Source organism: Alosa alosa, chromosome 9 (genome assembly GCF_017589495.1).
Source record: "Alosa alosa isolate M-15738 ecotype Scorff River chromosome 9, AALO_Geno_1.1, whole genome shotgun sequence".
NCBI classification, from domain to species: Eukaryota; Metazoa; Chordata; class Actinopteri; order Clupeiformes; family Clupeidae; genus Alosa; species Alosa alosa.
This window is the reverse complement of record NC_063197.1, coordinates 14,081,483-14,104,054: the sequence shown is the minus strand read 5'-3', so window position 1 is coordinate 14,104,054 and position 22,572 is coordinate 14,081,483. Positions and strand designations below refer to the sequence as shown.

The window sequence follows — 22,572 nt, the reverse complement described above, 5'->3', positions numbered from 1 at the left end:
GTTGTCGATGTGTGTGAGGATGTGTGTCTGTAAGTGTATGTGTTTGTGTGTGTGTGTGTGTGTGGGTTTGTAAGTGTATGTGTTTGTGTGTGTGTATGGATCAGTTGGCATGGTGTGTGTATGCATGTGTCTGTTTATGTGTGTGTGCGTTTGTGTATGTATGTGTGTCTGCATGTGTATGTGTTTGTATGAGTGTGTAGGTTGATGATGTGTGTGTGTGTGAGAGTGTGTGTGGATAGGTTGGCAGTGTGTGTGTGCATGAATAAGTGGACATATGTATGTGTGTGTGTGTGTATAGATGGGAGGGGGGAGGATCTGTGTGCGTCCCTTGTCGCTTATCTCTTCCTCCTCTTCTGTATCTTCAGTTTCCACAGTTGAGGGGGTAAAAAAAAAGTTCTGCGGTTGTCATGACAACCATGTGAGCCGTCAATGGCAGGTGAATTCCAGTCTGGTCACACTGCTTCACTGTTGCCATGGGCACTGTTGAGGCTCTCTGGAGGAAGGAAGGGACACACAGCAAGAAGACATGGGTGCTCTCGCTCTCTCTCTCTCACACACACACACACACATACACACTCCCTCACACTAACACACTGTACACAGAAATGAATTCTGAGCTGTACACAGAAATGAATTTAACGTGACATCCAATTAACATAATTGATTTTGGTCTTTTAATTAATGCATGTGTGATTACGAAAATGTTTTAAATAGATATTAATTTAAATCTGCTAAATTAATGTAGAGCGTACGGTGAATGGGAAGCAGTTGGTTATAACTGAACCATGAAGCACTCACACAGGCAGCATGTATACACTTAAACATGTACAGACACAGACAGAGAGAGAGAGAGAGAGAGAGAGAGAGAGAGGGAGAGAAACATGAAAAAGCACAAACAAGAGCAAACAAATACCAGAGTATTCCAGAGATTTGTTTTTGTTCTGAGGAAGTCTAGGTTTTTTCACGGGGGGTTTGCGATTTGGAGGCTTCTCCAGGTTATTGGGGCTTTCCCTGTCGTTCCCTGAGGACAGATGACACACATGGCACAAATACATACACACATATACACACACACACACACACACACACAGAAATATACACACACAATAAGACTCAAGCAGACAGACAGAAGGCCTGTGCACAGCTCCGCAAACTGAGACATCAGCATTCAGAGAGAGACACCAAGGACAGAAGCACAGCACAGATATTTCAATCAGCTCACACTGTGCCACAGAGAGGCATGTTCACATTGACATCCACAGCATGTGGGTCACTAACGGGTGGACGGGGCACAGACACAAGACTCTTGACCCCCCACACCAGACTACACAACTAGCAGACATGTAATACCCTGTGGACAGGACAGACCGGTCAAAAGACAGGAAGTGGAAGACACTGATGCGTGCCTCCCGTCCGTACCTTGGTCACATGACAGGGCCTTCCTGTTCCTCTGCGGCTTCACAGGGGCCTGGGGTCTCACACTCTCCTCACCTGGACACACACACACACAGTTTTTATTTCACATATTTTTTTCTAAAAAATTTAAATTCTAAATTATTACAACATAATAACAACATAATGCATTGCAATTCTAAGAATGACTGCCCAGCAACACAGATGTATCAACTTTACCTTGTGTGTGGGATCTTTCAGCCAATCCTAGCACTGGTTTGCTAGAGGCAGGGGGCACCGGAGGTGGGAGCTTTCTCTCATTGGTTGGATCTTGTGGTGATGTCACAAAACCCGGCTTAGGCTGCAGTACAAACAGGAAATAATCAGTAAAAATTCTGTATAATGTGACTCAAACCAGCGACAGCGATCACATTACCACAACAACTTCACACACAACACAAAAGAACCATTACAGGCACAGGGGGTGGATGTCCATCTGTTTCTCTGGTTCTCTCTATCCCTCCATCTCTCTCTTTCTTTTCCAGCCTCCCTGCATCCTTGTCTTCATCAGTCACCTCTTCAGCGCCTTTGCAAAGACAAAAATGTTCTTTCAAAAAAGATGTCATAACTTTTAATAATGTTTCAGAAATTGGAAATAACAATGCAGTACTGAATGTATTAATGTTCATACTTGTAATATTTTAGTAATTTGAGTATTACATAAGAGGCAGTTAGTTAGGGACACAGACAATGTCAATACAGTGTATAACAGGATTTGGAGTGGAGGGTGCCATACCAGAATTGTCAGGCAGATGGCGCTGTCTGAGCTTGGCCAGGTTGGGCTTGCTGCTTTGTGGAGGAGGGTCTGGCTTGGGGCCGCAGGGCAGGGACTGTCCAGGAGGGAGCGCTATTCCCATTCTACAGTGCTCCTCCATCAACCACACCTCTGGCCGCTGGTCGCTGCCGTGGGCTGTCTGCAGGTCCGACGTACCCCCGTACCCATCTCCCTGCACGTCTACCCCGTGAGCCTGTCTCTCTGCCTGTCTCTCTGCCTGCACCTCTGCATAAATCCGCCTGTCTGTCTGTCCATCCGACTGATGCCACCTGTCTGTCTGCCCGTCCAGGAGTCCCTGTCTCTCAGTCTGGATCTCTGCGTAGATGCGCCTGTCTGTCGGCGTGTCCGAATGGTGCCACCTGTCTGCTTGCACTTCTGCATATATTCGCCTGTCTGTCTGCAGATCTGACGACAGGCATCTTTCCATGTGTGGCTCTACAGCTGGGTGTCTGTCTGACTGAACTTCTGCATATATTCGCCTGTCGATCTGTGCATCAGAGTGGTGCCACCTGTCTGTGTGCACATCTGAGTGTAGATGTCTATCCGCATGCGTGTCAGTGCTTACCTGTCTGTCTGACTGCACCTCTGTGTATATTCGCCTGTCTATAAGGGCGTCCGGGTGATGCCACCTCTCCACCTGCATGTCGGACGGCGCGTGTCTCTCTGAGTGCACGTCTGTGGCTGCCTGTCTGTCTGCCTGAACCTCTGCGTAAATCCTCCTGTCGATCTGCGCGACCGACTGGTGCCACCTATCTGCCTGCACGTCTGTGCGTGGGTGTCTGTCTGCGTGCATGTCCGTGGCCACCTGTCTATCTGCTTGCGTGTTCGGTGATGGTGTTCGGTCTCCAGTGGGGTACGGTGGCAGCGGCCTGTCTGTGGGGGTGCGCGGGCCCTGGGCATGTCTGTCTGGCGCTGGCCTGTCTGTCTGCCTGCCATCGACCCAGGGCCTGTCTGTCTGCTTTGGCTCCGCCGCCCACTGTCTCTCTGCCGCCCGCAGGTCGGTCCAGCCTCGGTCCACCTGTCTGTCTGTGTCTGCCTGCCATCGACCCAGGGCCTGTCTGTCTGCCTGCCATCGACCCAGGGCCTGTCTGTCTGCCTGCCATCGACCCAGGGCCTGTCTGTCTGCCTGCCATCGACCCAGGGCCTGTCTGTCTGCCTGCCATCGACCCAGGGCCTGTCTGTCTGCCTGCCATCGACCCAGGGCCTGTCTGTCTGCCTGCCATCGACCCAGGGCCTGTCTGTCTGCCTGCCATCGACCCAGGGCCTGTCTGTCTGCCTGCCATCGACCCAGGGCCTGTCTGTCTGCCTGCCATCGACCCAGGGCCTGTCTGTCTGCCTGCCATCGACCCAGGGCCTGTCTGTCTGCCTGAACCTCTGCGTAAATCCTCCTGTCGATCTGCGCGACCGACTGGTGCCACCTATCTGCCTGCGTCTGTGCGTGGGTGTCTGTCTGCGTGCATGTCCGTGGCCACCTGTCTGCTTGCACTTCTGCATATATTCGCCTGTCGATCTGTGCATCAGAGTGGTGCTGGTGCCACCTGGTCTGCTTGCACTTCTGCATATATTCGGGCTTCGTCTGTCTGCAGATCTGACGGCTGGCATCTTTCCATGTAATGGGCTCTACAGCTGGGTGTCTGTCTGACTGAACTTCTGCATATATTCGCCTGTCGATCTGTGCATCAGAGTGGTGCCACCTGTCTGTGTGCACATCCTGTGTAGATGTCTATCGCATGCGTGTCAGTGCTTACCTGTCTGTCTGACTGCACCTCTGTGTATATTAGCCTGTCTATAAGAGCGTCCGGGTGATGCCACCTCTCCACCTGCATGTCCGGTTGGCGTGTCTCTCTGAGTGCACGTCTGTGGCTGCCTGTCTGTCTGCCTGAACCTCTGCGTAAATCCTCCTGTCGAGTCTCTTGTGACCGACTGGTGCCACCCTATCTGCCTGCACGTCTGTGCGTGGGTGTCTGTCTGCGTGCATGTCCGTGGCCACCTGTCCTATCTGCTTGCGTGTTGGTGATGGTGTTCGGTCTCCAGTGGGGTACGGTGGCAGCGGCCTGTCTGTGGGGGTGCGCGGGCCCTGGGCATGTCTGTCTGGCGCTGGCCTGTCTGTCTGCCTGCCATCGACCCAGGGCCTGTCTGTCTGCTTTGGCTCCGCCGCCCACTGTCTCTCTGCCGCCCGCAGGTCGGTCCAGCCTCGGTCCACCTGTCTGTCTGCGGGCCGGAGGTCCGTCCACACCCGGTCAGCCGGCCTGTCGTCTGGCCACTGTCTCTCCACCTCTCTCCTGCCCTCGGCCCACTGTTTCTCTGCCTTCCTGTCCAGCTGTCTCAGCGTCTGTCTGTCCAACTCCTGCTCCGACGGCCTCTCCGTTGACCTGCCTGTCTGCCTGTCTGCATCTCTTGCAGGCTGTCGGTCTGCGTGTCTCAACGTCTGTCTGTCCGACGTGGACGGAGTCTGCCGGTCCACTCTGTCTGCTGGTCTCTCCGATGCCGCTGGTCTCTCGTAGTCCGGTTCAGGCTCTGGTCTCTGTGGTGAGAGAAAGGACAGGTGGCATAAACTATTCCAAGTGTGAGCTACTCTGCCACATCTAATAAGACTCACAGCTCATAGACTGTCAAACTGGCACAATAGCAGCACACTGACGCTTTGTGTATCTTGAGACTTGAGTTAATCTATTAGGCTGAAGATGCATCAAACAAACAAAATAAATAACTCCATGAAATGAATTCCTTTCCTCCAAACCAGACATGACCCCATTTACCCTGTCAGGGCCTTTTAGCCACATATCACTCACTGAACTGCAGATAGAGAGGCAGCAGCAGAAAATAAGCAAAGACTGACTGACACCTCTGATGAAAGATGCATCTTTGTGTGTAAACGACTCATCAGTAAAACAATAACAGCAAGCTCCATAGAAAACGATACCTGTCTGGTCGAATAAAGTTGCTTGTTCTCTCCTATGCTTGGAAGTGGCATGCCTTGGATGGACCTTACTTCCATGACGCCAGCAGGCTCCTCCACTCTCTGGTCCTCCACAGTCCCATCAGCCCCTTCTCCCGGGGAGCCGGCCCTGCCTGCCAACCTCGGCGGCTGGAGGAGAGTGTAAACATTTTCCTGGGCGGTTCTACGGGGACGAGGAGATGAGGAAGGAGATAGAATGTGAGCGTGAGGGTAAAAGGACCACGTGACTACTTAATATGGGATGACAGTGCGTGTTGATGAAGCAAGTGTGTACAGGTCACAGCCCTGAAGGTCGACAGTTACATAAGGGAGAGAGGTTAGGAGAAACTGACCCAGAGTCAGTCTGAGTCTCGTAAGACGCCTTCCAGGCTGCAGGCTGCCAAACACTCAACTGAGTTTTAGTCACGCGTCGCGTTGACACACTGAGATGACTTTAGTCAGTGCTGTGAGAAGTTATTATTACCAACTAAATGCCAGGCTGTCCAGCTGTATTTTGCCTGATCTTGTGTCCCTAAGATTGAGAGTAGTTCTTACTGTATGTTACAATAGGACCACTTGTCAAACCTGTCAAAACGAAATATGTGTCAAAATATTTTTCAGTAAATCAGACAAAGAGAGAAAGCCATAATGCCTTTGTTGTAACATTGGTTTCCTACTGCAACTTGGATTTTGATTCAAAATGCATACCTGCCTGATTGCCTGACTGAACTGAATTGTGCAGGTAATCAAACTGTTAATCACACTAATGAATTGTAATAATGGTCAAATGCCACGTGATGTGAAAGACACAGTGAGGACTTGTTAAATGCCATCAGGTCTAAATCTGCCTGCTCCAACCCCATGGCGGAGTAAGTCTTTAACTGACCCTGTGGGTGCCGTGGCAACGGTTCGGCACTCTTCACTGCAGGACCCGCCACCTGAGTCCGGCTCTTGATTAGACAGAGTCGAGTTGCGGTTCCTACGGAAACCGAAGATGGAGAGCATGTTGCGCCGCTTCTTTCTCCGTAGCGAGTGGGCTTTGTGGAGAGATGAGAGCTGACTGAAGGAGGAAAAGAAACAAAGGGAGAGAGAAAGAGACAAAGAAGAGAGAGAGAGGCTGAGACAAAGAAGATGGCAACATCTTTATCAGAATTGAATAGTGGCTTTAAGAGAAGATAGTCAAATACTGCAGTAGCACATCCTACGTCCTATGATCTTTTTGAGCCAGATGTGTACCTGTAGTTTTGCAAAAAGTCTGATTGTCCCCCATGATTCCAAGCAGCTGCTGCCTGGCAACAGTTTAATAACATCTCCAAGAGACATACTGGTTGCTAGGCTACAGCTCTGGCTGGCATATGATGTTGTATTCAAAGGGTATTCATTAGGAAATATGCTTAACGGGAATAAAGCAATAACACTAAAAGCATCTACTATGCCAGATGTAGCATTTCGTCATGGCCTAGTTGTGTGGGTGTGTGTGACTGTGTGACTGTGTGTGTGTGTGTGTGTGTGTGTGTGTGTGTGTGTGTGTGTGTGTGTGTGTGTGTGCTGGATTGTTTGTGATGTCTGTTTGTACCTATCAAACAGAATATCTGTTTGTACCTGTCAGGCAGAACTCTCTTGGTGTAAAAATCAGGCAGTCCATCATCAAGAGGCGTGACTGCCCCGTTTTCATTGCAATGCTGGTTAGACAAAGACAGAGAGAGAAAGAGACAGAGAGAGAGAGAGCAGAAGACAGGTGTCAACATTACTCTTCCTGCACAACTAGAGTAAAAACACAATTCCAGTCAGGCACATTACTTTCTCCCTTGTGACTTAATCAGATCTACAGTACATGTTGACCGACAGGTATGACATACACTAACCTTGTGGCCTAAGCCAAAATCAATAGCCTTAGGGCTCATCTGTGCATTCTCAAACATGCAGACGTAACACACTGTATTGGCCATGGGGCTTAGGTATGACTGTTGAGTGTGCGAGGATGTTTGGTCTGAATGTGTTCCGAGCAAATAGAGGGTAATGGATGGCCTGGTGGATGGCCTGGTGGCTTAACTCACTTTGTAAAGATTAGCTTGGACCCATTCCAAATCATTTTGGAAATTGGAGCAGGGTTCTGGCAGTTGCTGCCGGACGGAGCATTGAGGAAGGGGAATGGGAGTGGGGGAGTGTGGGGGGGATAAGAGGAGAGAATTATGTATGAGACAGAAACGGAGAGGGAGGAGGGGGGAGAAGAGTATCCAGTTATTTCTTACCAATTTTAATCACATACACACACTTTATGGCTTCTGGGGGGAACAAGAGTCCTAGTGATGTCATGGTGTCATCCTCATTGCATCACACACACACACACACACACAGACTCTCTCTCTCTCTCTCTCTCTTTCTCTCACACACACAAAAACACACACACACACACACGAACACACAGACTCTCTCCCTCTCTTTCTCTCACATACACACACACACACACACACACACACACACACATAGAAATATATACAGTACATTAACTACTGCACGAATACATACAATGCACAATAGCACATAAAGAAATACACATAAAATAAACACACAGGGAACAAATGTAATATCTGATCTGATATTAACTACACTTCTTTATCCTCTCAGTCAAGACCTGCAGCGGGGTCATTAGTAATGTAAGATGGCAATATCAGAAGCTCGAATCTCCTTAAATTTATACAATTTCAAATGAACACATCCTTCTCATCTTAGTGGCAGTGATATCAATCAGATAGCATTCATTATTCATGAGCAGATATATCTACGTTTCAGCGCAGCTGCACTGGGCTTTGTGGAGAGTGATGAATATTAACGGTATATAGGCACATCAGATCCATTATTTAATGCTGCTGTTCATAGAGAGAGCTGTCAGATTAGAGGGACGATTTGGGACGATTCCTCTCAATCGGTAGCTCTGACTCAAACTGCTACTGGAGAACCTTCTGGAATACTGGAGAGCTTCTGAAGCTCTTTTTCTTTTCTTTGCATCTTCGCTGCTTATTTGCCGGCTCTGCCATTATACACACATTTGCAACAATCACTAGCGTTTCGTTAGCCTGCCTCTGTGCTGGGGATGCAGGATGTAAACTGATCCTGCTTCTCGCGATGTCTGAGACTTTGTGAGACTGAAGTTCGGGCGGTAGGATACACCGGTTTGCAAGTGGGATATTCTTCCAACAGTAAGTAGGCGGGAGAAAGCCTTCATTCGCCCTGTAATGAGTCATTTAACCATATAACGACTTACGAAGATGATTAATTAACACGAAAACGTTGCCTGGTGTCCCTTTAAGAAGTTTGGTAACACTCAACATTTGGAGGGGAGTCCGGTCACAGTTGTGCCACACCCCGTCAAATAGTGTTACCAAACACTAAAATTAAGTAACTGGCAAAAATACTTTGGCCATAACGTACCATTAAAACAAACATGGAAGAACAGGCAAGAGTATAAAGGCAGATGATGAATAAATTCATTTAATTCATTCTTGACATTTTTTGTTTTTCTTACTACATGAACTATTTAGTGTTTGTGGCTCACCATCATTCAGGTGCCATCATACATTATGTCTGGATTATTGCTCCAGGTGTGGGTTGACCGTAAACAGTGGTCTCCGTTGTACAGTATGTTGTGTAGGACAGTATGTGGGTGGGTTGTTTCTCTGGGTCTTTCTTACCGTGTCGGAGAGGGTGTGGCCGCCGCGGTGCTTGCGTGGGGGTTTTGGCCGGACGCGGGTCACATGCTGCAGGGGCGTGCCCAGAGTGGGCAGCTCCGACAGGCCCTCCCAGGAGGCCGAGCGGGAGAGGGGTGAGGAGAGAGGAGGTGCGGAGGGGGGAGGGGACGAACTGGAGTCATCATTCAGACCTGAGAGAAAGAGACAGAAAGAAAGAGAGAGAGAGAGAGAGAGAGAGAGAGAGAGAGAGAGACAAAGAACAGCGAGAGAGAGATGTGGTTTTAGGTAGCTGTAATATACTGCACACATTCTACTGTATCAGAACCATAACCATATTTCTTCTAAAGCATATTTTACGAGACGCTGACCCATAAGAGGAAACCTCAGTGAGATGCTATGTGAGGAGCTGCAAGCTTCAGGACTGCAGAGTGCCAGCCTTGGCCAGCACTATGTAATCACCACAGCAGCAGCAGCAGCAGCAGCAACAGCCGCAACTAATACAAATTAATCAATAAGGGCTCCTAAATCATGCTGAGTTAATTCAGTAAATCTCCCACTGACTGCACAGAGAGAGAGAGAGAGAGAGAGAGAGTAATAGATGGAGGAGAGAGAAACAGATAAAGAGAGAAAGAGAGGAGATAAAGAATGAGAAAGAGGGGGAAAGAGAGAAAAAAGAGGAGAGAGAGATGAGCGAGAGGGACAGAAAGAAAGGAGAGAAAGCACGAGACAAACAGAGAAAAAGAAAGAGAGAGAAAGAGAAGAGGTGGGGCACGCTGATGGATGAGAGAAGCGAGAGAACAGAGGGAGAGATAATGAGGGAGTGGGAGGGCACGTAAACATGCACAGCAGGACGCTAGCGCTAATGGACCACCCGGAGAGGGAGGAGAAGTCAGAAACCAGGAGCGCCGCTGAAAGGGAAAGAAAAGAGGGATGAGTGTGTGTGAGAAAGAGAGAGAATGAGAGAGAGAGAGGGGCGGGGGGGCGGTGGAGGACAGAGAGCACTCACTCAGCCGGGTGGACACAGGTCGAATGCGACGCGTTCTGGAGCTCCGCTTCTTAATAGCGATGGTGTCCTAGAAAGCAGCGAGAGATGAATGACCAGACTGTCCCACGCACAACCTCTGGCTCTCCATCTCCCTCTCTCTCTCTCATACACACTTAATACTCTCTCTCTCTCTCTCGCACACACACACACAGACACACAGACACACAGACACACACACACACACCAACACATCCACTAACAAATGCACACTTGACCACTCATGTGTGCCCACAAACACACTTACACACAGAAACACACAGACAGCTGCTTACTATACTGGTGCCGAGCTCTTCATCAGTGATCTCCAGTGAGTCTCTGTGTCTGTGTGATCTCCTGCCCGTCCCTCCATCACACATGCCCTCCCACCGTTTGAGCTGGGACACCTGCCGAGCCTGGGACAGCACAGTGAGAGAGAGAGAGAGAGTAAAAAACAAACAAATACATACGAACGCACGCACGCACGCACGCCCACACAAACACATACACACACACACAGTCAGCCTGCCTATGAAAATCCTCATAAACTCTAATATCATCGTACTGTATTTCGTCCAAGCTCTAAGGGCCAGATGTACTAAAAAATGATCACCTGTTTCAGACACATGCCTTAAAACATGGCATCGTATGTACGAACAGACCGCAGATGGATGAACTTGTGTTTTGCCTGCCACAGGAGTGCAGAATGACGAATCCTGCTTTTCTTACTTCTGCATATGCATTATGGAGGGAGAAGCGGGAGTAAAAGTGGGAGTATGGCGCAAAAACGGTTCATTAAGTATTCTGGTACATGTATGAAAACAGTGCTTGTCTGTTTTGTGGTGAAACATTTTTGCCTTTTAAAAGCAGGTGTAATCCAAATTCCGATTAAATGCGTCAACTGGATTCTTCCAGAGACAACAGAATTAGTATTCAGAGCACCAGTTTTGCTTGTTTGTACTATGACAAAAAACTTTTTTTGTTTTGTTTGCCTTTCTAATGGCTTACTTTCACGTCACTTCCCAACCTGCTAGACTCAGCTATTAAATCTGTCATAGCCTACGTGCACAAATAACAAATAGTTCAAACTACTGTACTGCAATATCTCTCTGCTTATCGACATCTTATCATGTATTGTATTATTTCATGATGGCTGCATTTTTGATTTCACAGATACCTTTTAGCACAACAGCCATATGAGTTGCTTACCAGGGCTTTATGGGTAGAGTAGAGCTCCTGCAGTATCTGATCCACAATGGAGTTGGTTAGATAGGCCACCACTGACAGTTTCACCTCCCTAAGACCAGGTACACACATATGAGAGACACAAAATGGAGGACCTAACACCTGAGGGCAGAATAAAAGCAGGGGTACTGATGCTCTATGTTGCAACTATGTTTTGTGTGTGATGCTCTATGTTGCAACTATCTGTATGTTTTGTGTGTGATGTGATGTTGTAACTATCTGTATGTTTTATTGTGTGTGATGTGATGTTGTAACTATCTGTATGTTTTATGTGTGATGTGATGTTGTAACTATCTGTATGTTTTATGTGTGATGTGATGTTGTAACTATCTGTATGTTTTGTGTGTGATGTGATGTTGTAACTATCTGTATGTTTTATTGTGTGTGATGTGATGTTGTAACTATCTGTATGTTTTATGTGTGATGTGATGTTGTAACTATCTGTATGTTTTATTGTGTGTGATGTGATGTTGTAACTATCTGTATGTTTTGTGTATGATGTGATGTAACTATCTGTATGTTTTGTGTGTGATGTGATGTTGTAACTATCTGTATGTTCTGTGTGTGATGATGTGAGTTGGACTGGGGAACTAGAAAATTACCTCCTATATTTGCAATGGACCATATACTGATTTCTGAATATGAATATCCATTTGGGACAATAAAGTCTGTCTGTCTGTCTGTCTGTCTGTCTGTCTATCTATCTATCTATCTATCTATCTATCTATCTATCTATCTATCTATCTATCTGTCAATTCATCTATCTCTCCATCCATCTCTCAGTCTTCCCTTGATTATCAGCTGTTGTGTTTTTATTGACTTACTCGAGTGCCCGGTGGATGTCCTGCGCTGCCCGTTCCATCAGTGCGGTGCGGATGGCGGAGCGAGGGATAGAGACGCGCTCAGAGACGGACGAGAGAGGAGGGCTCAGGCGCTCGGCCGCCACCGAGGAGAGTGGACACAGCTCTCGACACAGGGACACCATGGAGTCCACAATCACCTGGCAGCACCCAATCAGGGGACAGGAATGAAAACAAAAAGTGCCTGATCAGAACGCTTCCATAGTTCCTTATAGCCATTACTTACAAAACATCCACTTAATCAAATACATGTGAATTAATTAATTACATAATGTTTCATGAAATAGTTCATATTTCAAAAATATATTATTATAATTATACTATAAAACCTATAGCAGACTTTTAAGACCTCTCTGTGTGTACAGTATGTACAGTGTCTGTGAGTACCTGAAGTTCCTTGTCCGCAGCTTTTGCCAGTTCTCCAGCCAGAGAGTCCAGCCGCTGACGTACTGGTCCGTCCACTGAGAGCACATGGGCCAGCTCACACAGGGATGGGTACAGCTGGGAATGTGTGTTTGAGAGAGAGGACCACAAAGCAGAGGTCAGAGAACGACAACTACATAGCCACACACACACACTGCGATCCACGCGACGCCATCTAAAAAAGTTTTTATTATTTATTAGAGCAATATGCTCACGATAAACCACTTTAATGACATTACCCTACCAAACATACTTGATATTTGTGTACAAGAAAAGTAATTCCTAATGAAGATGTAAATGTTTATAATTTACTGTAATTGTGTAACGGAGTTGAACTGAGCTAGCATGCTAGTTTCTCATGTAAATCCTCACACCCGTAACGCTTCTAACTGCGGAGTTGGAACTTGGAAGCCTGGGCTTTTAGCTCAGTGGTTAGAGCGTTTGACTCCCATGCCAGTGTGTGCTGAGGTGGCGGGTTCGAAGGCCGTGAGCGGCGGACGAATTACGACCTTGATTACAATTGCAGTTAATCATTTTTACTGTAATTGCAGACTCCAGCTCACTTAACAACACAGCAGTAGGCCAAAAGCTTAACAGAACTCTCCCTCTTTCTCTGAATCCCGGATCATTTACTTCTCTGCCCACATAACAGACTGACACACCTGCGGAGCCCTCCATACACTCCTCCACCACTCTCCCGAGGTCACTCACCGCCCGCGAGTTCCTGGCCTCCTTGAGCACCTGTTTGGCCGCCTGCAGCTCCTCCGCCTCTCCAACACCCTTCAGAGCGCACACTTGCTGCTGGACGCGCACACACAGGCGCTCCATTACCTAGGAAACAAAGGACTGTCAGAGAGAGACACACACACACACACACAAATCCATCCATCTTTGGAGAGGATGAGAGATGAGACCATCAGCGGATGACACACATCCACGCATACAGGCGTGCACACATACATAGATACACACACACACACACACACACACACACACATACACAGATACACACACATAGATACACAAACACACACACACACACACACACACACACACACACACACAGAACAAAGCCAGCCCATGCAGACAGCCTGATGCTTCATCAGTCACAGAAACCCAAACTAAGCAGATATGCATCGACAACAACTCTCTCTCCTTTCATTTCCTCTCTCATCTATCTCTCTCTCTCTCTCTCTCTCCATCTATTGCTCTCACCTGTTCAGCCGTGCTGGTGACGAGGCCCTGATGCAGACGGAGAGCCTGTCTCTGGGAGAAGCGCTGGGTCTGGTTGTTCCTCAGGAGAGCTCTCTGGATCTGGCCACACCACAATTACCACAATTAAAGGAGGATCACCAATAGGATCGAGAGAACAGATTCATCTGATATGAAAAAAATAGTGCAGTATAGTGCAGCGGTTCCCAAACTTTTTTTCCCGTGTACCACCACCAACATCGGCTCACGTACCCCCACCATCCAACACATAAAAACATAACACATTCTATTGACACATTCCAGGCATCATGTTTGATTAGCCACCCTACATGACAACAAATAACAAAATGTCTATGACTGATGTCTGGCCTATGAGCTCTCACACTAAAAAAGTAGAGAACAACATTATGAAACACAAAGAACAAAGAGAACATAGGCTTAAGATAAAAAATAAAAAATAATAATTTTTAACACCTTTCCGACATTGCCCTTTTCATCTCTAGCTCCTAGTGGAAGCTTGTGTACCACCGCTGGTACACGTACCACAGTTTGGGAATCCCTGGTACAGTGTATAGCAAAATAACTACTTATCCATGGAGAACCACTCACACCTTATACTACAAACTCTGGTGGCATCTGTGAACAACGGCATCATTACAATGGTTCCAGGCCTGTGCAGATCATCTTAAGGACATTTCCATATATATAGAACAGACTACTGAAAACCCAATGTCTCATCAATGGCTCAGTTTGAAATTGTAAAGCAATAGATTTTAGGCCTGAAACCAGCTGCTCCATAACTATTAACAGCAAGCATTTCATCAGTATGCAGGGTACAGAAAGCTTACAACACACACACACACACACATACACAGCTCTTGTGTGTGTGAGCAGCACCCCAACCAGTTTTGCCAGCAGAAAGCCTCACTACAGATTTCTACCTAGCCCAGGTCTCGCGTCTGAAACACAAACAGTCTACTCGCTGCACTACCTAATTATCTGCAGCAATTAAGTGTTGCAGAGTAGTCTGTGATTCTCCTAATAGGCACTTCATTACAATAAATGCAGCTGGAACCCTCAGTGCAACAGAGACAAAAGGGTAGTTTAGTTGTGTTTACTGCAGGCCTGTGGGGGAGAAACAAATTATTTGGCTGACTTGAAGATATTATAGTATGTGATTACAGCACCTCAACAGTGTAGCTTTAATATATTGTGTGTATTTAATATGAATGAAAATCCTTTGGAGTCAAGCATTATAGGATATAATATATATCATGAGCCTTTTGCCATTCTCCTATTAAAGTCATATAAAGGGGCTGAAGGTTGAATGGGCTATGTAAAGTAGCACCAAGGTGAGCCTTGTTTCTTTCCTCTAGTTTAGTCTCATAGAGCCATAGAGCTTATGGGCTTAGGTCAGCACAAGTCATTCTAAATCATATGATTTATTATGACCAGTAAAATTGATGGTATGAAAGGTTCTGCCCCGCGGTCGCTGGCGACCTTATGAAAATGCTGGACCTTCATGAGCTCTGCCCTTTGGGAGGGCATCCGTTTTGACAGGACGTTCATAAAACGTCACACTGACCAAGGACAGGCAGCAGCAGCAGCAGCAGCAGTGGTGGGTCCTGCTGTAAGAATAGCCCCTGGGCACCTGCAGGGCTTGACTATGTTATGATGCGTGGTGTGGGCTCATTTCCAGTGTGGGTCTGTTTTCGCTGGGATTATAGTCTGGAATTGCCTTCCACGAGGTAAAATGATGGGCCATTCTGACAGGCCCAACACAGTAACTAGAGCAGTGAAGCTGCTATGAAGTGTTTGTTTGAAAGGTAAGGAAAGGCTACAAAACTAAATGGCAGTGTTAGAGATAGACAAAGTGATGCAAATAATAGGGCAACGCTAGCAAACAAAGACTAGAAGGTGGAGCACAGCGTGTTATTGAACAAATGGTAAACAGACTGCATTTAGATAGTGCTTTTTGTACTCCTCTGAGCTCTCAAAGTTTACAATTTCATGCCTCACATTCACCCATTCACACACACACATTCTTACATCGATGGCATAAGGTGCTATGCTAGGTGCCAACCTGCACATCGAGTTCAGTGTCTTGCTGACGGAGCCGAGAGTCAGGACGAGCAGGACTCAAACCGGTAACCTTCCGGTTTCCAAACGTCTCCTCTACCTCCAGAGCCACCGCCACCCCACACCCACGCCCCTTACTGACATCAAGGTTTGGGGAAAATTTAATATACCACCTTGCACTGTTGGTGAAAAAGTAGGTAATATAGCAATCCCATGGCAGTCGGTGTTGATTGGTCATGGGCTGGTCCAGTTGTTTCAAAATGAATCCAAAGTCTATGGCCATTAGGCTGCACTGACTGGAAACAATCCCCGCTGGAGCGTGGTCTGACACTATTCACAAAGTGAATTTGGGTCCGGTCAAACCGGGCACACTCTCTCGTTCCATCTCTGCGTGTCAGAATGCGTTTGGAATGCTGCCATGACCTACCTTAGCTTCTAGATCAGGCCGGGATTCATCTTACGAGTGAGCAGTTATCATACAGCGCAAGGCAAGGCGTCGTCGTAAGGGTGAACATAATGTGCATGTGTGTGACCATTTAAAGGACAGCACCTTTAAGGCCATGTCAATACACATATATTTTCAATCAATACAGATCTGACAAAATCCCACTTCATCTGACAGCTCCAGTCAGAGCGGGTCTAGACTTATTGATGCAACCATGCCAACCACATCTCAACAACGCACTCACGGAAACCCTTAAACAAATAGCAAAGGCCTTCAATAAACGGGACCTCTGAGTTAAATGTCTTGTGTACACAATCCAAACAACATCAAACTTCAATCATCTGAGTAAACAAGACCCTTCAACAGCCCGTCTCCAGAGATGACTGACCGCCGACCAGCTCAGAATAATGAGCAGCTTGGCCAGTACTGCAGCACACTCTGAGTGTGTGAAGAAGAGGGTGTTTTACAAAGGGGTCTCTGGTTAGGGATTTGGATTAGTGGTTTGGTTAGGGCTGCACAATTTAGGCAAAATCTCTATTTGCCTTTCTTCAAGCTACAAATCGATATTCCAGATTTCGCTTGAAGTTGGGCCACTTCTGATTGGTGAGCATGCCCAGTGCATCCACTCCTGTTAGGTGATCTTCACTATCTGTCACACAAAGAGGACGACATGAATATAAAAATCACAGATGTAAGTGGATTAACCATTGGTAAATGTTATGAGCTATGAGCTGCATGATTAATTACATCCTTTGCGATTAGCTAATTGCATTAGTTTAAATTGCAATTTTGACCAGTTTTGATTTTTGGATTGTGCAGCCCTAGTTTCCGTTGTGGTGTCAGTTTTGTTTGGTGTGAGTGTACCTGTGCGTGTGTGTGTGAGAGCAGTGGTGGGTGGGGCTACCTTGGTGAGCGCCTGCTCCATCTTCTCAGGTGCACTGCGGTAGGCCTGCGTGATGTCACTGAGGGGCAGGGGCATATACTGCAATGTGAAATTACTGCAAGGGAGCGATAGATAGAAAGAATGGAGGAAAAGAGGAAATGGGAGGGAGAGAGAGAGAGAGAGAGAGAGAGAGAGTAGAGAGAGAGAAGAGAATGTGAAAGAGACACAAAGACACAGACAGACACAAAATCACAAGGAATACAAACAAACACAAAAAGAGAGAGAGAGAGAGTTTAAAAGGGAAAGAGAGCAGGCAACCCCATGTGACAGATGTTTCTCCCTCCTCCACCTTCTCTTCCTCCTCCTCCTCCTCCTCCCTCCCTCCTCCCTCCCTCAGCCAGCCGTGTGTCTGTGTAAACTACACCCAGCAACCATTGAGAAATCACACATTGACAAATCCACCCCCCTCATGATGGATGCCGGGTGCATCCAAAGAGAGAGATAGTATAACAACATTAAGTCTAGCTCAGAGCAAGCTTGTCCTATCTTATAAAGTTAGCCTCACGCCTTCCTTAATGAGAATTGGTTTAATGCTGCTGGTAGCAAATAGAATTTCTAGCCTCCTGGTGTGTGTACACCAGCCCTGTGGGGAGAGAGTGCTGCTTGCTAACAGGAAACACCAAACAACATGTCTCATTAAAAAAAAATAACTAGCATTGCAGCACCCAAATAGGCATGACATTCATTAGCTTAAAACGAAATGAACAGGAGTTCTTCCATCTCTTGGCTGGAATGAAAGCTGAACTTGTGCTGCCTGCAAGGCCACATGTGAAAATGTGTATAAAGAAGCATGTTGCATAGTGGTTTGATGAGGCATCTGATTGCTCATTTAAAAAAGTAGGCGATATGACTATAAATTAATTTATCCTTGGGTATGATTAAAAGTGTCTGGAGATAAACATAATGAAAGCCCTAGGCCGTATTTCCATTGTGGCCCTCTTGGGAAGGTGACAAATGTATAGGTCATGTGTGACAGGCTGGATGTAATGAGTTGAGACTGTGTAGAGAACAATTAGCAATTACTTCTCATCATCACTGTCTGGCTTCATCTAAAGTACATCATTAGGAAATGATGTGATTAAGGTGTTTCTGACTCTGAGTGTGTGTGTGTGTGTGTGTGTGTGTGTGTGTGTGTGAGAGAGGCAATGTGAAATTACTGCAAGGAGCGATAGATAGAAAGAATGGAGGGAAAGAGGAATGGGAGGGAGAGAGAGAGAGAGAGAGAGAGAGAGAGAGAGAGAGAAGAGAATGTGTGAAAGAGACACAAAGACACACAGACTCTCACAAAATCACAAGGAATACAAACAAACACAAAAAGAGAGAGAGAGAGAGTTTTAAAGGAAAAGAGAGCAGGCAATTCCATGTGACAGATATTTCCTCCTCCTCCACCTTCTCTTCCTCCTCCTCCTCCACCTCCTCCTCCTCCTCCTCAGCCGTGTGTCTGTGTAAACTACACTCCAGCAACCATTGAGAAATCACACATTGACAAATCCACCCTCATGATGGATGCTCGGGTGCATCCAAAGAGAGAGATAGTATAACAACATTAAGTCTAGCTCCAGAGCAAGCTTGTCCTATCTTATAAAGTTAGCCTACGCTTCCTTAATGAGAATTGGTTTAATGCTGCTGGTAGCAAATAGAATTTCTAGCCTCCTGGTGTGTGTCTGTGCCCTGTGGGAGAGAGTGCTGCTTGCTAACAGAAACACCAAACAACATGTCTCATTAAAAAAAATAACTAGCATTGCAGCACCCAAATAGGCATGACATTCATTAGCTTAAAACGGAAATGAACAGGAGTTCTTCCATCTCTTGGCTGGAATGAAAGCTGAACTTGTGCTGCCTGCAAGGCCACATGTGAGAAATGTGTATAAAGAAGCATGTTGCATAGTGGTTTGATGAGGCATCTGATTGCTCATTTAAAAAAGTAGACGTATGACTATAAATTAATTTATCCCTTGGGTATGATTAAAAGTGTCTGAGATAAACATAATGAAAGCCCTAGGCCGTATTTCCATTGTGGCCCTCTTGGGAAGGTGACAAATGTATAGGTCATGTGTGACAGGCTGATGTAATGAGTTGAGACTGTGTAGAGAACAATTAGTGCACCACTTCTCATCACGCCGTCTGGCTTCATCTAAAGTACATCATTAGGAAATGATGTGATTAAGGTGTTTCTGACTCTGAGTGTGTGTGTGTGTGTGTGTGTGTGAGAGAGAGAGAGAGAGAGAGAGAGAGAAAGCATGAGAGCATGAGAGAGAGAGAGAGTGTGCGCACACATGTGTGACTACGCATATTAGTGTATGTGTGAGTAATGTGTGAATGTGTGACTAAAACTGTGTGCATGTGTGTGTGTTTGTGCAAGTGTGTTTCTGTGAGGTGTGTATATTCAGTATCTGAACTCACTGTTCCAGTGCTCGGGCCATGTCCAAGAATCCTGTGGCGGTGGTGTTGTTCCGGTCCCATGTTACACTCCTGTGACACACAAATAGCGCGCACACACACACACACACACGCACACACGCGTTGAGATGCTATGACTTCACCACAGCTTATGTTACACCACCACAATCATGTTACCGAAAAAATATCTCTCTCTTCACTTTCGGGTTCGCACACATATTCCCCTGTACCACACCCTTCTCTCTCTCCCTCTATGTGTGTGTGTGTGTCCCTTGTTCAGGATGTTCTAAATCCCTCTCTTCTCTGGCTCTCCCCACTCCATCTTCTGTTACTCCTGCTCCATCTCTTCATCTCTCTTCATCCATCCATCTTTCCATCCCTTCAACATTATCTAAGATGCTGTCTTGGACTTTTGCTGTCGGTGTTGGCTTTGCAAAAGGTTGTTGATAATTAAAGTCCTCCTTTCCTGCGGTACAGTGTTGATTTCTTGTGATTGTGTTTGTCTCAGGCAAACCCACAATGCTTGTTTCCCATTTATAACACTAAGTGAGCAGCTAGATGACTCTCAGGAGCATTAAGTTGAATTTGACAAAACATACAATCACTGCCAGCCCTATAATAGACTCAATAGACTCTATTTGTATTTGTTTTATATTAGTCTTCCTCCTCTCACTCTCTCTCCATTCCCCTCTATTTCTCTCCCTATCTCTCTCACTCACTCTGTCTCTCTCTCTCTCGGGTTCTCAGATCTTACCTGAGCGTGGTGTTGATCTGCAGGGCTTTGCTCAGCATCTTAGCCCCGATGTCCTCCATGTTGTTGCCACTTAGGTCCACCTTGCGCAGGCAGGTGTTGCTGCCCAGGGCGTTGACCAGCACCGTGCCCCGTGAGCGCAGCCTGGAGTCCACCAGAGAGAGCGACTGCAGCGCCTATGGCGGTAGGACGGAGGGAGGGAACAACAGATCAGGAGAAAAAAGGAGTAAAAATGAGATAAAAAATACAGGGGGAGTGGGAGAAAATATGAGAGTGAGAGAGAGAGAGAGGGTAAGAAAGAAAAATGAAAGAGTGATAGAGAGAGATTACGACAAACTGAAATGAAAGTGATGGAGAGAGAGAAGGAGAAGAAGGGGAGAGAAAAAAGAGAAGATGGAGACAGAGTAATTAGAGAAGAAAGGAAGAGAGAGCGAAAGAGAAGAAAATGAGATAGGCAGAGGGATGGACAGACAGATAAACAGACAAAGAGAATCACAGACAAAGAGAACAGAAACTCATAACTAAGAATAACTGACACACTCCACTGAGTGTATGTTTACTCTTCCTTTCATTTCTTCTGTAATTGCTTTTTCTACCTGTTTTTCTCTAGCACTCTCTTTTACTTTTCGCAAAACAATAGTTTGCTCATGGAATATTCTATGCTTCACGCTTTGCTAGTTTCAGATATACGCAATGTATTGCCATTAAAGTGAATTTGCATGACAAAATGTAATGGGGTATAAAAATAACATACAGGGGGGAAGATCCACGCAAATCAAACATAAAGACCAGGTTTCAGACAAAAAGGATAGAGTTTGAATATTAAACAGTATGGAGTGTCTAATCTTTCACATTTCTATGACCTCTCATTGAATATCCGCTCTCTGGAAGCCTTTGATGGAGGTATGATATCTTAACTATCATCGTCATGGTAATGTTCCAAAAAACGCTTTTCATTCCTTACAAAAAATAAACACACACACCTTCGTTGTGTTGAGAGGGGATCAGTGTGGTACCTTTACCCTCTTTTAAGAACTAAAGCATCTTTTTTTAGCTGTTGTCTGATGAGCACAAACAGCATGACAATGTTACGGGGTGGAAGTGAGGGAGAGTGCCTGTAGTCTCACAGGAAAGGGAGGAGAGGAGAGGAGGAGCAGAATAGTCAATGAAGAAAGGAGAGACAGGAGAGGAGAGGAAAGGAAAGGAGGAGAATACTCTAGGAAGGAAGGAGAGAGGAGAGGAGAGGAGAGGAGAGGAAAGGAAAGGAAGAGAACACTCAAGGATGGAAGGAGAGAGAGGAGAGGAGAGAGGGGACAGCATCTGATGGTTTAATGAGAAGGAAAGAGGGGGAGGCGGAGAGCCAAGATGGGGGGGGGGGGCTGGCTGTTTGTCATACAAAGGGGGAAGTGCCTGTCTACAGCTGCTGTGTCAACATTGTGAATTATTCACATGGCACAATATGTTCTGCCCCACAGTGACACAGACACAGTCGTGTGTGTGTGTGTGTGTGTCTGTGTCTGTGTGTTACAGTTTGGATGAGGTAATGTCTAAAATACCTTTGTGTTTATGTTGATGTTTATGTTTATTGGTGCAATTTGCGTGTGTGTGTGTGTGTGTGTGTGTGTAGATATGCATTTGAGTGATTGTATTACGTGTTCTGTATATGTGTAAAAAATGTGCTTATATGTGCTTGGCGTTACAGAGAGCATGTGGGAATACTAATGGACTCGCATGTGAAAACAGATTGGTGGCGCACAGCATCCCATGTGTGAGAAAACAGTTTGGCACCAAGCCAGCGGAAAGAGAACATGCCGGAACCGGAACGCTGGGAATAAAGCTCATCACTCACACACTCCTCTTCTTGGATCATCTGCACCAGCTTCTGAAGCACGTCATCCAGCACTCTACACACACAAACATAAACACAAACAAACACATGATGACACTGCTGACCATGGGGTAGCGTAAAATGAGAGCATGAGAAACAGAGATAAAGAGAGAGAGAGAGAGAGGGAGAGACAGATGAAAGAGGGGATTATGGAGATTATGTCCAAACAGCATTTTTTTATGTGTGTGTGTGTGTGTGAATGTGTTATCCATTAACTCGTTAGTGTGAGCCAAACACACGGATGAAAAGTTCCTGTGAGGTCCTCTCGCTCTAACGCTCGCTAAACGCTTCACACGCTAAATCCCTCTGACATGACAAGAGCGCAACTCCGGAGAACAACACTGACAAGCATGACTGTGATTATGTTGACAAAGGGGTGGGAGGACTGATATTGGCAAGCCTCGACAGCATCAGCCTGACACACACTACGGAGGGTAATCGCCATCTCTGA

General features: G+C 46.4%; 1 protein-coding gene across 1 annotated transcript in view; it reads right to left on the bottom strand.

Annotated features, from left to right (window-relative positions):
• Positions 1 to 511: 511 nt before the first annotated feature.
• LOC125300725 (capping protein, Arp2/3 and myosin-I linker protein 3-like) overlaps positions 512 to 22,572 on the bottom strand; it is a 38,243-nt gene continuing 16,182 nt past the window's right edge. Inside the window, 22 exon segments of the mRNA XM_048252846.1 lie at positions 512 to 1,021; positions 1,420 to 1,491; positions 1,633 to 1,753; positions 1,866 to 1,978; positions 2,189 to 3,245; positions 4,431 to 4,751; positions 5,151 to 5,349; positions 6,052 to 6,225; positions 6,768 to 6,847; positions 7,223 to 7,288; positions 8,858 to 9,045; positions 9,861 to 9,927; positions 10,172 to 10,291; positions 11,085 to 11,172; positions 11,945 to 12,120; positions 12,368 to 12,481; positions 13,115 to 13,234; positions 13,619 to 13,717; positions 17,044 to 17,137; positions 19,486 to 19,554; positions 20,237 to 20,409; positions 22,083 to 22,137. Coding sequence (XP_048108803.1) covers positions 795 to 1,021; positions 1,420 to 1,491; positions 1,633 to 1,753; positions 1,866 to 1,978; positions 2,189 to 3,245; positions 4,431 to 4,751; positions 5,151 to 5,349; positions 6,052 to 6,225; positions 6,768 to 6,847; positions 7,223 to 7,288; positions 8,858 to 9,045; positions 9,861 to 9,927; positions 10,172 to 10,291; positions 11,085 to 11,172; positions 11,945 to 12,120; positions 12,368 to 12,481; positions 13,115 to 13,234; positions 13,619 to 13,717; positions 17,044 to 17,137; positions 19,486 to 19,554; positions 20,237 to 20,409; positions 22,083 to 22,137 — 3,793 coding nt within the window. The 3' untranslated portion in view covers positions 512 to 794.